General features: G+C 34.8%; 1 protein-coding gene across 1 annotated transcript in view; it reads right to left on the minus strand.

Moving 5' to 3' along the window:
• POLA1 (DNA polymerase alpha 1, catalytic subunit) overlaps nucleotides 1–13,598 on the minus strand; it is a 72,935-nt gene that overhangs the window by 14,087 nt on the left and 45,250 nt on the right. Inside the window, exons 24-26 of the mRNA XM_021716418.1 lie at nucleotides 12,152–12,276; nucleotides 9,562–9,711; nucleotides 9,020–9,142 (exon numbers count right to left, since the gene is read on the minus strand). Coding sequence (XP_021572093.1) covers nucleotides 9,020–9,142; nucleotides 9,562–9,711; nucleotides 12,152–12,276 — 398 coding nt within the window. The remainder of the gene's footprint in view (nucleotides 1–9,019; nucleotides 9,143–9,561; nucleotides 9,712–12,151; nucleotides 12,277–13,598) is intronic.

A 13,598-nucleotide genomic window follows, 5' to 3' on the forward strand; every position in this document is an offset into this window, starting at 1 on the left:
AATAACACGCAGCTTATGAAAAAGAAACATATACCAAAAGAAATTTATATAAAATGTTCACATATATAGAAAGTGGAAGAATTTGGGTTAGCAGAAAGTCACTCATTCTGGTGAGGGGTGGAAAAGAAAGAGAGATTTCCAGAACTCAATTTATGTGATTCGATTCAAAGTAATGAAACTTTATCTCAACAGAGATCAGTGACGCTGACATAAGATCAGTCTTCTAGTAGTTATCTTTTCATCCTTAGTCACATTCCCAATGATTTCAGTAATTAAAAGGGCAAAATATCAAGGCAAAAATATTCCATCCCTGTCTTCTCAAATAAAACTGCCTATTACAAACACACAAAGTATCCATTTTCTTGTTCGGAGTGTCCTGGTCATTCTTATAAACTCAAAATAGGCTTAAATGTCAAATCTTCTTTTAAAAATGCAACATTTTTCACCTTTGTCCAACATATCTGGTAGAAGGAGAGAGGGAGGCAGGGAGGGAGGAAGGGACGGAGGGAGGGACGGAAAGAGGGACAGAGGAGAGGAAGGAAACACAACCTCCACGTTTACCAATCTGTAATTAAAGAAACTCCTAGGTGAGTGTGATTCCAGAAATGAGGCAAACAAGCATCCACTGTGGAGGGAACAGGGTTAGGTGCTAAGTGGAACACAAAAATGTCTAAAGTGTGCTCTCTGACAAACTGAACAGAAGTGAAGATGGGAGAATTATAGAAATAATTTATGGCCATAGATTTTTGTTTTGATTTTTGTTAATAAAAAAAAAGTTTAGGCACTGATATTAGTTTATGCAGACCCACAACAAAAATCCAACATATGGGTGATAAAAGGCAAAAATTTAGATTGAGAATAAGAAAATCCCATCTTCCTTAATGAAAGAAGTCCTGGAACTCTGAAGGTTAGTACTGACAGAAGATTCAGCAAGACTGCGGAGGCTAACCCACAACCCCAGGGCCATCTCTTATTGCCAAAGACACTTAGTGGTAGAATGTGTGTGCGTAGGAGCTCCTCCTCTGAAAAAGACTTGCATCATCATGGCAAATGGGCCAGTGCCTAGATTCCCCAAAGTTCATAAAAAACAAAGACACAGCAACTACTCAAAAACTTCAGTAAATGCAAAGGGGTTAAATAAGAAAGCACCTAAATAATCTCCTTGATGAAGCTTTCTTCTCTTATTCTCACAGACCTCAGAGAGGATTTGACTTAGTCTTTCTCTTTCCAGCTGCCTCTAACATTGACATCTTGTATCCTCTTCAACCTATATCTTTCAATGTCCAAAACCCCAAAAGGTACACAGAGGCCAATGTCCAGGCATCTAAGAGGTGCTAGTTTCCAACTATTAAGAAAGAAAGGCAAGATCATTCTGAATTTGTCTCAAGTCTAAATTTTTGGCTATTTTGAAAGAAATACTTGGTGTTTTCAAGCATATAGAGTAATCCAAATCAGGCCTAAGTGTAATCTACTTATTTATCTCTATAAATGCAACATTTTTTAAATAATAGAATACTATATATGTAATATATGTATATATGTAATATATAGTATATATATTACCTGCCTGTCATATGCAAAGTATATATTGCATATGCTTATTACTATAAGCATTAATGTAATAATGTGATAAGCATGAATTATTCTATATATTTTAATTTTTGGTCATTGCATTTCTCGCAAATACTGAAAGTCTAAGTTACTATAATCTGGAATGTTCTCCTATGGGGTGCTTCCAAATTAGAGCTTCCTCTTCACATCTTTACATTTACCAACATTACTTTCATCAATTTTCAGAAAGGATGCAGACAAATAAATAGGTAAATGTAGATGTTCCTTAGGTCAAGTTCATCAATACAAATGATCTGCAGTTGAGATGCCAATATAGTACAGGATAAGTGTCCCTTATACCAAATGCTTGGGACCAGAGTGTTTTCGAATTTTGAATTTTTTTTCAGATTTTGGAATACTTGCATTGTACTGGTTGAACAAACCTAATCTGAAAATCTGGAATCCAAAATGCTCCAAAGAGCATTTCCTTTGAGCACCATGCCAGCACTCAAAAAGTTTCAGACTTTGGAGCACTTTGGATTTTGGGGTTAAAGATACTCAACCTGGATTTAAGGGTATATGAAAAGAATTTAGGCTCCAAAATAACTATAAATTTGTAGTAAGGAGAATTTCAACTCATTCCATCTGAATTACCACAAATTCTGGATTAGTAGAAAGTGACTTAATAAAGCTGAATAGCATGTTATCAGTTCTGAATAACTGCAAAGAATTTAGAACCCAAACATCCCTGAAATGACAATAAAAAGTAAAAAAAAAGGTTTATCTGGCTTTGAATTTTATAATGTAAACAACTTTAAAAGTGATAAAGTAATCTATGAGCACTAAAGAAGGATATTGCTTTTTTTTAACAAATACTTCTCCCAAAACATATTAAACCTTCATTTTAGCTTTAAAAGAAATTCCCATATTTTAAAAAAATCAATTGTTAGTAGGTCAGCTGAAGTTAAAAGTAGTCTTAATGGTGGCTATTAAAATTCTGAAGACAGAATTAGAACTCTTCCCTCCTACCACCCACACAGTTTCCATGGGTCTGGTCTGGAAAGAAAATTCTTCACATTGCCTTGTTTTAGGTGACAAAAGCATGCATTTTTAAGGCTAAAGTTTCTCCTCAAGCTATATAAGAAGAAGGCAGAAATGACATATAAAAACCAGCAGTTCTATACCATTTTTGTATCACAATCTCCTTTGAAAATCTCTTAAATGCTATGAACTCTACTTCCCCAAAAAAGTACACATATGCAGAGAGACACAAAATGTTACATACAACTTCAGAGGATGCACAGACCTCCTCCTCGCTCTACTTGGGTTAAGATAAGTTCTCACATAACAATCTAAAAACTAGCAAAACTTCAAAAATCTATGTTTTATGTGTCTGAAAGATTGTTTTCATTCCTTCTTCTTACCTTTAGTGTATATTTCTCTATTTTCACCAATTATAACTGCTACCATTAGAAATGAAAGTTACTCTTCCATTACTCATGACTATCTTTTAAACCAGGGTCAGCAAACTTTTTCTGTTAAAGGTCAAATAGGACATATTTTAGGCTTTGCAGGTCACTCAGTCTCTGTAGCAACTACTCAATTCTGTTGTTGTAGTGCAAATACAGCCATAAACAAATGTGTGGGTCTGCATCCCAATAAAATTTCATTTACAAAAACAGGCTGTGGGTCATAGTTTGCCAACCCTGGGAAATAGAAAAACAAGTTCAACAGCTCTGCAAGGAAACAGACAAAATATAGTTAGATCTCTAATTTAAAGAACTAACGAGAAGAGCCAAACTTTGCAGCTTTTAGAAGAAAAGAGGAAAATGTCTATGTCACTGGAAAGATCTCTTGTAAAAAAAAAACAAAAAAAAAAACCACATAATATAAAGAGGAAAAATATCAAATATTTGGCATTAAAATTAGAAACCTCTACACAATAAAAGACTACAAATAAAGTTAAAGGATAAGTCACAGACTAAAAAAGATATTCGCAATACAAATGACCAAACAAGGATTAGCTTTTGAGTATACTAAGAGACATACAACCATACACAATAGGACATATATGCTCATACAGGCAATTCAAACAATAAAATACAAGCGTTAATAATTAGAACACATGAAAAGATGTCCAGTTTAACTATAACTAAGAAAATGCAAATTAAAATCACAATGAGATACCATTTCATACTCATGAGACTGGTAAAAAATAAAAAATTCTGATAATAACAAGTGCTGCAAGAATATGGAATACTAAGGATTACGAACCAAGTATGTTTACAAGTATATAGTAAGTTTACAATCCCTCAACAGAAAAATAAAAAATTCAAAGAGGCAAACTGTATATCAAAATCATTTCTAATCTCTTTAGGTTAGCCTCTGATACTGTGACTGAGGGAATTAAGTATTATGGCTCCCGACAGAGATATAAATTTAACTGTTTGATAACAGAGTTTAGCTTCCTATGATAAATTAAATAGTTGCTCTTATCAATAATATCTCAGACACTGCTTGTGGATATAGTGCAAATTCTACTCTAAGAAATACACTACAGAAACTCACACACAGGTGTTGTTGCCTGCCATAGAACTGTTTGTAACAGCAAAAAATTAAGACAAATGAAAACCTGAAAACCTAAAAATGTGGAAGATAGGTGAATAAAAAACATACCGTGCTACACGTATTCATGGAAATATTAAATAATAGTTAACATGAATGAATCAAATCTAAAAGTGTATCAAGATGAATATACTTAAAATTATACATAGTAGGGGTTTTCCCTTTTTTTTTCAAACTGCAAAAGACTATGTATAGCATGATACATACGTGGTAAAAACTTGTAATGCATCACATGTATATGTACCCACACATGTTGTAAAAGCAAAACAAAAAACCATGGACAAGAGGATAAAAACAAACCCTGGGCAAGTAGTTAGTTACCATTGAGGAAAAAGAAAAAGAAATGAGAGAGTGAGAGGAAATGGTCTTTAGTTGTCTCTATATCTTATTGCTTTTAATTTTTAAAGAAAATTAGAATGTTTTTAAGGAAAAAGTTTGGAAAAATGAAATTTTTGCTTATTTCAAGGTAAAGATAAAAGACTTCCTTAACACTTAATTGTAAGATTTTCCATATTTACTCATTCTCTTTCACCACTGACACCAACAAAAGTTAGAGCCCCTGTCCCAGTGCCATTCCCAATGGCTTTTGACAGGTGCTACCACATCTCCAAGAAAATCCCAAAAAGGCTTGCCCAGATTATAATGTTTGCATTAATGATTTGGATATATTTTCTAAATGCACAAATTTTAGCTCCAAACACAACCCAAATCTAAGCAATCTAGGATTGGTCAGCAAGCAGGCTGGCATAGACTCATTCCAGCCTATCAAGTGAGAAAATGAAAATGAATGAACTCTACATCCAAACATTAGAGCACATATTCACTTTAAATAGAATCAGAAATCCAGACCAAAAATGGTTTTCTCAAGGGCACAAAAATAACAAGAGTAGAAAAATACAATAATACCAATGTCAGTAAGTACCAATTATTCCATAACAAACATTACCATTACACTAAGGATTATGTGATGAGTACACTTATATTATGTAGTAAGTTTTAAACGTCTCAATAAAAAAATTAAAGGGGCAAAATTATATATCAAAATCATTTCCAATTCCCTTTAGATTAGCCTCTAATACTACGAGTGAGGGAATTATGTATTGTAGCTCCATGGCCAGACATAGGAATTAGTTACCTGATAGATGAATTAGTTTGCCCTGATAAATTAAATAATTGTTATTATCAATAAAACAATTCAAAAATTCATCATAATTTTAAACACTAAGCAGACTATTACAATCCTCTGTGCCAGTTTTAGATTTTAATACTTTTAAAATTAATGAAAGTCTAAAATGTGGACCGACTTAAATCATTAAATGCTCTTCACTATTGTTCACAGAATAAAATCTTTAATTGATTAATGATCTCAGGGTGTCTATCGCCATCTAGTGAACAGTCACTTCAATTACCACATCAGATACTTGACAACTGATACCAGTTTCTTTGTGGTTTAAAAATACCATGTCCACTCAGTGCTGTAGGCTTACCTATTTCTTCTTTATGCTTCTCAACACATACACTGAGAACAAACACAAATACAGATGGCAACTGTATAGAGTCACTTTTGAGAGTCTATAAATGAAGTTTTCATATGACTCTCTGGAAACACTGACTTCATTATTTTTAACAATAACTTGCACACTGTGAGATCCCTCATACAATTCTTTAACCATTAACTAATCCCTCTACCACTGAGCAATTCAAAATTATGGAAGACTAAGTTTGAAAGATCACACCTGTGAAAAGACAATATTGATGTCCATTTGACACAACTATTAGCACTTTTATTATAAACCTGTTTCTAAAAGTACAATTAGTAATTACTCTGAGTACTCTAGCAGCCATAATACATTTGATTACAGAAATTATTAGGTCGCCAGAGCCAAACCTGCATGATTCCAAAAAAACTGAGCAAACACAAGATAGACTTAAAAAACAAAAGAAGAAGGGGAGCTTCAAGGCCTCCCCAAACTGTGTATTAATTAAATGCAACATTTTCTGATCTTTTGCAATGGCATGCTACCAGGTTTCTTTCTCATTAATTTCCACTTGAACCTTAATCCAACTTATACTACAAGAACTTTAAAAGTAGGATCTTCAGGTTACTATATTACTTTGTCCATTCTATCTTATCACCAAAGACACTAGTTTAATAAGTTACAAAGGTATTCCAAAATCTCAGCAAATTGACTCTCATTGTTATTTCACTCTTCCCACCTCTTTAATAATTAAGAGATGCTTACAAATCACAAAGACCTAATAGCATATATGAAAAAGCTAGCAAACCCAAAGAAAGATCATCGTGTAGACTATTTTCATCTATCAGTGCTAATAATTATCACCAATACTTCAACAATCATTTTTACTATCTGTAGATGACTTTGGATCTTCTTCTAGAATAAGATTTCCAGGGAGCAACTGTGTAATTATTATTTCTCATTAACCTCATATTACTTTGAAGGGCTACTTTCCACAGTTACTATATTTATCACTATTTCTGTGAAACAGCAAAGGGGAAAAAGAAAAGGGGAAAGTGGAAACCAAGAATTTAAATCACATATGATTATTTCTAGATTTGTATGAAATTATTTGTTTTTTAGTTGGAAGAGCACAGATTTTTAATAGTTTATTAAAGATTTTTTAGTGGGGAGAGCACGGATTTTTAATAATTTTTTCAAGATTTTTTTATTGTTATATCTTATGCAATAGAAAAATTAAAATTGAGCTTAGACTCCCTATTAAAAATCCAGCTAAATGAAAAGATTTCCCCTAAACACAATGAATTAGGAGGGTAGGGGAGATCATTGGACAAATTTGGGGCTTATCATTATCAACAGTGCCCTTTTAAGCTTGCGGATTTCTGAGCCAATGCAGAAAATGTAACAACAGGGATTTCCCAACAGCAAGAGGCACTCTCCAAGGGAGTAAATTGTCAACTATTGCCTCTCGTGAGAAACTTAAGAGTAACCTTGATCCAATCTCAATAGTCAACCCATGTATTATCACCCAGTTGGGGCATAGTGAGTGCATTTCCTAATACAAAAATAAGACGGTATTCTATCAGAAGCCACTGGATACATATACAGAAATAAAATTTAAATAATTCTGAAGTAAACTTAGGCTAAGAAACTGAAAGCATCCTTCCCTCACTTCAACTAGCCTCTAATACATCTATATCTTTCTTATATAAAAAAGGCCTATACCTTGAGAAGAGGACCAAAAAATATGATCTTCCAGAAATAAGAGGTAAAATATAAAGTAGAACCACAGTCATAAAAGACATCCGGAGATGGAGGAGATAACCCTAACGTACTGTAAGACTTACATTCAGGAAGACACGAATTCACATTTAAAACAGCTACTTGTTATACTTCACCTCTTTGAGTCTTAGCTTCCTCATCTGCAAAATGGGAACATTATTACCTGTATCAAATAATTCTTGTGTGGTTGTAATGAAATAATTCATATGAAAGCTTCTAACACATTACTGGTATTCAATACATGTTTTCCCCTTCCTCAGTGTGCCCTAAAGCCAAGGCTTTGAGACAGGGCTGCCAACAGAAGAATGACTCTGAACACCCTGATATCTGTGTTATATACCAGCTAGATTTGCACTGTCCAGTACAGTATCCACTAGGCACATGTGGCTATTAAATTTAAATTCATTTTAATTATAAGTAAAGAAACCTAAAAATCTGGTTACTCAGCTAGTCGGCACTAACGTGATATCAAGTGCTCATTAGCCACTTGTAGCTAGTGACTACTGTATTGGACAATACAGATGGAGGACATTTTTCATCATCTTAAAGTTCTACTGGACAGCTGTCTAGACTCTAAAGCAGGGGTCAGCAAACTTTTTTTCTAAAAAAAGCCAGACAATAAATACATTAGGGTTTGTGAGCCAAGCAAGCCTCCTTGACTATTCAACTCTACCGTCATAACACAAAAGTAGCCATAGATAATACATAAACAAGTGAGCTTAGCCCTGTCCCAATAAAGCCTTACTTACAAACTCCAATCCTGATATTCTCCTGGAATTCTGGATTTATACAACCAACTGCCTACTTATTATGTCTAGAGATCTGTTACTCATGTCAAAAGGCAACACATCCAAAATAGAAGTCTTAATCCCTCTTTCCCAGTTTCCTCCATCTCAGTACAAGGCTCCAGTAGCTATCCTCCTGCTTTCTCCCTTTCACTCACACTCCAAACTAATCCACTGGTAAAAAAAAAAAAAAAATAGCTCCCTTATGTCACTTAGGTCGCATTCATATCATCTCCTCAAAGAAGCCATCTCTGACAAATCTAAGCTAGTCATCTAAACATTTTCTAGCCTATCACCCTGTTTTAATGATCTACAGAGCATTTACTTCCACCATAGTTCTTAGTTACTTCTTATACTTGTTTATTTACTTATTTACAGTCTGTTTTCCCAATCTACCCTCTCCTTACCCCACATCCCCAACCCATGCCCCCCCAACCCCCACCCCATCACACCCTGGATAAAATGTAAGCCTCATGGTAGCAGGGAACTTTTATATCTTGTTTGATACTCTATCCCCACTATTATATGTGTTTATAATAGATGTTTAATAAATAATCTCTCTCTCTCTCTCTCTCTCTCTCTCTCTCACACACACACACACACACACATACACACACATACACAGATGAATTAATAAATCCTTATTTAAATGCCTATCTGTCTCAAACTTGTCCTAAGAAAAGGGTACTGCATTTGAAGCTGTATAAGTAGATAACAATCTTGACTCTCCCACACTATAACACGTATAGTTAAAAATATTCCCATATTTAGAGATGTGACTGTTATTATGCCATTTACCTCCCTTCCTTTGTATGTCACCAAGGCAGCCAGTGATTTGGCATAAAATCTGCTATAGGAAAATCCCAGGCAACCGTACATACTGTTCGCCGTGAGCTTCAAAGCCTTCTGCCGAATGTCATACTGCAGGCCACACAAGGACAAAAGACAAACAGTATTATTTGCAGATGCCTAAACATTACATTAGATGTCTTTCTAGATCACAAATGAGAAGGTGAAAACCTTAATATCCCTGAAAAACATAGAAACTTTTACTCAACAGGTCCTGCTGGATCCATGGTTTCCTAACCTCCTAGAAGCAAGTAAATACAATCTCCAGAGCTCCCAGGAGTCAGAAGGATCTCACTCAGATACAGTGTTTGCAGATAGAGGTGACTTCCATTCAGAGGAACTCTAGTATTTTTGAATAGTTACCTACCCACTAACTTAAAATGAGCACAAACATTTGCCTACCACATCCTAAACAATCAAATTTCACTCCTAAATATCAAATTCTAAAAGCTGAAACTGTCACTCACAAATCTCTTAGTAAAAAGATATACCTGAAGAACAAGGTCTGGGTTTAAATCTTGCTGTTTCATTAGCTGTTTGACTTGTTTTCTCCGCTCTACCAGTTTCCGGATCTCTCTAGGCAAAATGCCCATTTCTAAGCCTGGATCTGGCAACTCAGGGATATGTTCTTGTTCTCCATCCTGATAAACACACAACAGAAATTTCACACAAATCAAACTTCTGTGAAATAAATTTCTAAAATAATATTTTGTGGGAGCTTTACCCCATGATCACATGTTAAAAAGCTACCTTCTTATATAAGGTCAACAACGCACGGGGTAGTAAAGAAAAGAGCTGAGAGGGTTGTAGAACAAGTCAACATTGCCCTCTTTTCTCCTAATTCTTTTTTTTTTTTTTCATTAATCAGTATTTTTTATTATGGTTTTGTGGGGTACAGTTAAGGGTAGGTGTACAATGACGTTTCATTCAGGCACCCTGTAGATAAGAAGTGTTTTCCCATCCCCCGACAGATATTTGCTACTGTTAATCCCATCCCCCTCCCCCCCATAGTTTCCCAGTACCATCCATCATTTTCTCATAGTATTGCATTGGATGTTCAAGGTCCATTATATGAGTGAGAACATGTGATATTCGGATTTTTGTCATTCCCAGTATCTCTTACCCTTGTAGTTTCTCACGAATTTAGATTTCATTTAAGGGATGCATTTTTACACATTCTACTAATCTCTCCTCAACAACATTCAAGAGCAACATGTTTGGAGAAATTGTTTTTAAAATACAAATGCTAAGACAGACATCTAGGATAAAATAAATAAATAACCAGCAGCTAAACTACTGTTTTAAATCATTTTTACTACCAAACAAAATGCTATAGTTTTTAAACTATGGAGAATCATAGCAATTATAGTAAATGCTTTGGACTAAAAATAAAAAGCTAACTACTAAATCAGCAAATTTCTTTTAAGAGTTTGAAGCACATTTAAATAGGTCATGACATTTCTAAAAATTAATATACATATATATTCCTTATCATTTATGTAGTACCTTTTACCCATAAATTGCTGTGCAATCGGTAGAATAGAAAAGCAACCAGCAGTCTTCTTATATTAAAATTTACAGCAGAGAAAGTATTAGACCATTTTTCTCAAGCCTCCATTAATTCTATTAACAGGCTGCAAAGAAAAGTCAGGCACACTTGCCCTTTCAAAGGTTGAGAATTAAAAATAAACCTCTTGGATTAAAGCATGTCAAGTCAATGCCATTTAGAAACTCAGCATTTACCAAGCATTGGATTTTATAAAGATCAATATCTTCAGATGAACATTCTTATAATAGTAATAGGGACCTATTGTTTTCCAATATAGCAGATGATGACAGTAAACTCATTAAAGAGATCTTGGTACATGTTTCAATTTATTTACAGCAATAATCCACTCCCAGCCCTATCACCATTGCCTGTATGATACTAACTGTTCTGAAGAACAAGTAGGTACTATGCATGAAAATGATACAGAATCTACAAATTGCTACATGTATAGTATTTCTTAGATGATCTCTAAGTTCTCTTCTAACTCTAAAATGATTCTATTATATATCCAGAATCCAAACTAGAAAGTTCAAATAAACAAAATGGTGGTGGGCACAGGTTGGGGGGATACAAGTTGGACAATGAGAATTATCACAATATGGAACAGAGTTCAAAAAACATTAATTGAACATAGTAAATACTTTTTGGGGCTGTCTATCCAATACCTTCTCTGAAAAGTATCTTCTATTCCCACAGTAAGGCCCATCCTTAGCAGCCAGACTTGTACTCTGTGAAGCCACTCCTATAGTCACAGGTGATAGGGACCAGGGGTGCTCATTGACCTAGGCAAGCCTAACAGATTCTCTCTTCTAGGAATATGGAATTGGGACTGAAAAACAACTCCCAAGGATGTGGTTGGAACTAAAGGATCTATAAATTCAGGAGCCAGAGGGCAAATAGACATCTTCTGCCATGTATACCAAAAAAAAAAAAAGAAGAAAAATAATACATAAAAAGTAGACAAAATATAGTGTGTGTATCTATTACAATGGAATATCATCTGGCAATACAAAGGGATGAAGTACTAACACATGCTACAACACAGATAAACCTTGAAAATATTATGCTAAGTGAAATAAACCAGATACAAAAGGCTATATATTGCATGATTCCATTTATATGAATGTCCAGAATATACAAATCTATACAAGAAAAAGATTAGTGACTGCCTAGAACTTGGAGGAATAAAGAGACTGAGGAGGTGACAGCTAAAAAGTTTTTTTTGGAAATAATGAAAATGACCTAAAACTGTGGTGATGGTTGCAAATTCTGCAAATATACTAAAAGCTATTGCCCTTCACAGGCAGTTTGTATTGTATGTAAATTATACCACAATAAAGCTATTTTTCAAAGACAAAATAGTAGTCTGAGTCTCTTTCTACCCAACCCTTCTCCCTTTAGGACCACTAAGAAAGAACATAATTAATGTATCCTTTAAGAGGGAAAACTTGAATGCTGACTCCTTTGGTTCTCTCCCTTCTTTAAGCAATTACTTTAACCTTAATTTCAAGAGTCCCAGATTAAATACAAACCTCTGTAACTTTCTGTGCCGCTGAAGCAATTCTTTGCACTGTCGTAAAACAAATGTTAAATTCCTGAATGATGGAAGGATATAAACTATTGAAATCCAGAAGCAAAATGAACTTATCATAAAAACCTGAAATAAAAAAGCCACATGTCAAAATAAGTCTATAGGAAAGCAGAATTGTCAAAGTATCATATTAGAAGCAGTATATTGTAAAGTATATTAGAAACTATACACTATCCAGAGTTATGAACCACACAAAAGGGGTCAAAAGAGAGACAACTACCACTCCATAAAATGATTTGGATTAGAGTGAAAAACTGAAAAGATTCTATCTCTCTTTAGAACCAGCTACAATCAGACCTTTCCCCAGCAATCCCCAAAGCACACCATTATTATGGGCAAACACCTTCCTATATCAATTATTTTAAAGAGGTGCCATAGCCATTTCAAAAAAAAAAATGTTTTTAAGCTCTCCTTTAAAGTAAGCATTCCTAGGCTGGGCTCAGTGGCTCAGCATGTAATCCCAGCACTTTGGGAGGCCAAGGTGAGTGGACTGCCTGAGCCCATGGGTTCGAGACCAGCCCAGACAACTTGGTGAGACCTCGTCTCTATAATAAATCAAAAATTAGCTGGGCGTGGTAGTGTGCGCCTGCAGTTCCAGTTACTTGGAAGGCTGAGGTGGAAGGATCGCCGGAGCCCAGCAGGTCGACGCTGGGGTGGCCGAGTGTGCCACTGCACTCCAGCCTGGGCAACAGAGTGAGATTCCACCTCAAAAAAATAAAAGATAAAAAATAAATAAAGTAAGCATTCCCTCCTACCTACTCTCCCATTCCCACCCCAAATAAAACCCTAGTGAGTGGTTTACATATTTTTTACAACTGTACCTTCAAAGAATAAAATGGACAGCCCATTTCTATACACAAACTGTGCTAAAAATCAAACAAGAAACATAAGGGGGGGGGGGGGCCAAAAAATGTATACACATTTTAAGAGATGTTATCTATGTATTACTTTTCAAAGTTGAATTAAATTACAGCAGCTATGTGTAGTATGATGTCCACTCAACTGTGCTTCTGCTATTTTCTTTGACTATCCTGTCTGTCACATGGTGATGCTAGCATCCATTTGATTAACGCCATCTTTTGAATTAATGTCATACTTAAAATGTGTATATATTTTTTGGCACCCCTGTATATATATATATATGTCAGTAGTGGAACGATCCACCCTTTTTCCTTGCAAAGGGTGAACAGAAAGCTACTATATTTATCTAGGACATTTACAAAAAGTTATCTTCACCTTGAGAAGAAACTGTTTAAAAATAAATGTCCACTATAAAGACAGTAATAACAATTGGAAGCATACATTGATAGCTTACTCTGTGTCCGGCACTAAACAATCACTTTTATTCTTTCAATTCTTTGGTGGAAAATATTATTCTTAACTCCATT

This window comes from Carlito syrichta, unplaced genomic scaffold (assembly GCF_000164805.1).
Source record: "Carlito syrichta isolate Samal-C Ts95f unplaced genomic scaffold, Tarsius_syrichta-2.0.1 Scaffold308807, whole genome shotgun sequence".
Classification (NCBI taxonomy): Eukaryota; Metazoa; Chordata; class Mammalia; order Primates; family Tarsiidae; genus Carlito; species Carlito syrichta.